This window comes from Phaethon lepturus, unplaced genomic scaffold, assembly GCF_000687285.1.
Source record: "Phaethon lepturus isolate BGI_N335 unplaced genomic scaffold, ASM68728v1 scaffold27477, whole genome shotgun sequence".
NCBI classification, from domain to species: Eukaryota; Metazoa; Chordata; class Aves; order Phaethontiformes; family Phaethontidae; genus Phaethon; species Phaethon lepturus.
In genome coordinates, this window is record NW_010551568.1 from 2,278 (window position 1) to 4,706 (window position 2,429).

The 2,429-nt window shown below is 59.9% G+C and overlaps 1 protein-coding gene across 1 annotated transcript; it reads right to left on the reverse strand.

The window, feature by feature from the left end:
• Positions 1 to 1,375: 1,375 nt before the first annotated feature.
• LOC104623777 (proto-oncogene tyrosine-protein kinase Src-like) lies at positions 1,376 to 1,951 on the reverse strand. The gene is made up of 2 exons (XM_010290961.1): positions 1,711 to 1,951; positions 1,376 to 1,479 (listed from the first exon to the last, which is right to left on the reverse strand). Exons 1-2 carry the CDS (start codon positions 1,949 to 1,951, stop codon positions 1,376 to 1,378), a joined length of 345 nt encoding a protein of 114 aa, XP_010289263.1.
• Positions 1,952 to 2,429: the final 478 nt, after the last annotated feature.

Sequence of the window (2,429 nt, forward strand, 5' to 3'; positions counted from 1 at the left end):
TACATTGCTGAGGCTGTGAAAGCAAAAAGCACCAAACTCCCCAAATTCAGGCTTTTCCTACAGCTTTGAGGCCCTGCACAACCTGAACTTCACGGATTAAATGAATCACCATTAATAAACAGCGTTGGAAGAAGGAGAACAAGGATCAAATTGAAAACGTGTTTGTGCAACACTGCACAATCCCTCGTCTTTCCACCCTTTGATTTTGCAAAGCTGTTTAGGGTGCCCAGATTGGAAGGCAGCAGCGGAGGCGGGAGGCGCAGACCCGACCCCAGGGACCCCACGGCAGCGCTGGGGACAGCGGCTCTGCCAGCCAGCCCCGCAGCAGCGCCGCCGAAGGATGCTGCAGAGCGCACGTGCCAGACAGACCGCGCGTGCCAGACAGACCGCGCGCGGGGTTGATACAGGATCACGTTTAGGAGCCTCTTCCAGCTCATTGCCTTGCCTTGCTCTAGGCAGCCAGCGGTGGGTGTGCTGCTACGACCAGGATGGAGAGCAAACAAGCAGGAGCCAGACCCCTAAGAAAGCACTCGAGTCCCCTGAGCCACTCAGAAAAAATAAAAATAAACTTAAAAAACGCAAAAATAAACGCAACAAAGTCCAGGAGGGAGCAGAGAGCAAACCGAAAAGGGACTGCAGAGGGGTGCCAGGCGCAGGCAAGGAGAGCGGGCCAGGCTCAGAGCTCCGGGGTGCAGGCACAGCTCTGGATGGAGCAGTTCCCAGGCACGGGAAGGGGCTCCCCACTCTGCCCCGGTTGCTCAGGGAGGGCAAACCCAACCAACCACAAAACCATCAGGCAACCATCTCCTCCCAGCCCACTCCAGCCAACCTCACCCTAATGCAGGCAGCAGACGGGCTTTTATCATTTAAGATCGTTAACAACAATAATAGTAATAACCTGCGATACACACCTGACGTCCACTTTTCTCCTAAGCGACAGCATGGCACAAAGGAGAGAAAAAACAGTCGAGAGAGAAGCTGAGGTCAGAGATACCATGCAAGCACAGGGGAAAGCACCCGTGAAGTTGAGGAGGTGTGTCCAGGCGAACGAGAGGGAGCCGAGTGCTGATGGGGACGGGGGACCGTTGGGGACGCGGCCCCGCGCTGGATGGCATGGACTGGCCAGCGAGCAGAGGAGGTGGCTTGGTGACAAGGCTGCAAGGCAACGGTGACCAGCAGCAGGGCTGGGAGGACACGGGGGCAGGCGTGCGATCGCCTCCAGCGCTGGTGTCCTTGGAGTCACCGCGTCCGTGCGCACCTCGGTGCATCCCTCTTTGAGCAGCCATCCCTGGGGGAGAGCTGGGCTCGGGGGCTCCACGAGAGGGGCGAAGGTGACAGCCCACCTACGCAGGCTTGGCTGGAGGGACAGGGACACTCACGTGTTGTTGACGATTTGCAGGCGCTCTCCTTTCTTGAAGGACAAGTCCGTTTCGGTCCGGGACTCGTAGTCGTAGAGGGCCACGAAGGTGGTGACTCCACCTGCGACAGAAAGCAGTCAGGACGCTGCCGCAGCGTGGTGCTGGGTGACCCTCACTGGGGACCCTCCTCTCCCGCCATCCTCCCACCAGCCGACAAGACACAGATCTGCTCCCCCTCCTCCTCAGAGTCCTTCAAAAGCAGGGGACCCCATCATCACGAGAAGTTGGAACCAAACCCACAAAGACCCAACCGAGCCCCTCCCTGCCCCGCCGAGCCCCAGCCCACACCAACCAGCCAGCGCCCCGGCACGCTGCGGCGAGGTGACCGTGTCAGAGGTGTTGAAGCCTCCGAAGAGCTTGGACTCAGCAGCCATGGTCCCGAAAGAGCGGCTGGGGGTGCGATGGGTGTCGGGAGCAGCCACTTTGCTGGGGGTCTGCGAGGCTGGGTAGCCCCCGTGGTGGGTGTTGTCGGTGGGCTCCAGGCTGCGCCGGCGCTGGCTGGGGTCTTTGGGCTTGCTCTTGCTGCTCCCCATGGTCCCGGGCTGCAGGAGACAGACACAGATGCACAGGGCTTCTTCTTTATTATTATTATTATTATTAAGCTGTTTCCAAGGGTTTGTGCGACAGACGCCTGCCCACTAGGAAACGAAACAACCTCCAGAGTCTGTTCAAGCATCGGCTGCCGGAAAGTCTGGCCACCCTGCCCTTGCCCTGGGACAGCATCGCCCCTCCGTAACACCGAGCCACGTCCCGCCTCGCCGCAGCAGCCAGCGAGACGCCGGGAGCGGAGGGAAGCACGCTTAGTCACGGCACTGCGGGGCGAGGATGCTGAGCGCGGAGCCTGGACCGGTGCTCGGGAGCACGGCTGCAGATGCCCCAGGGCCAGGTACCCGCCGTGGGATGTAGCTCAGCACTCCATACGGCCACGTTTCCTCCTACACAGGGGTTTCTACTAGGGCACGGGAAGCCAAGACCCGGAGAAACATTCACGAATTTGGATTACTCTGGCAG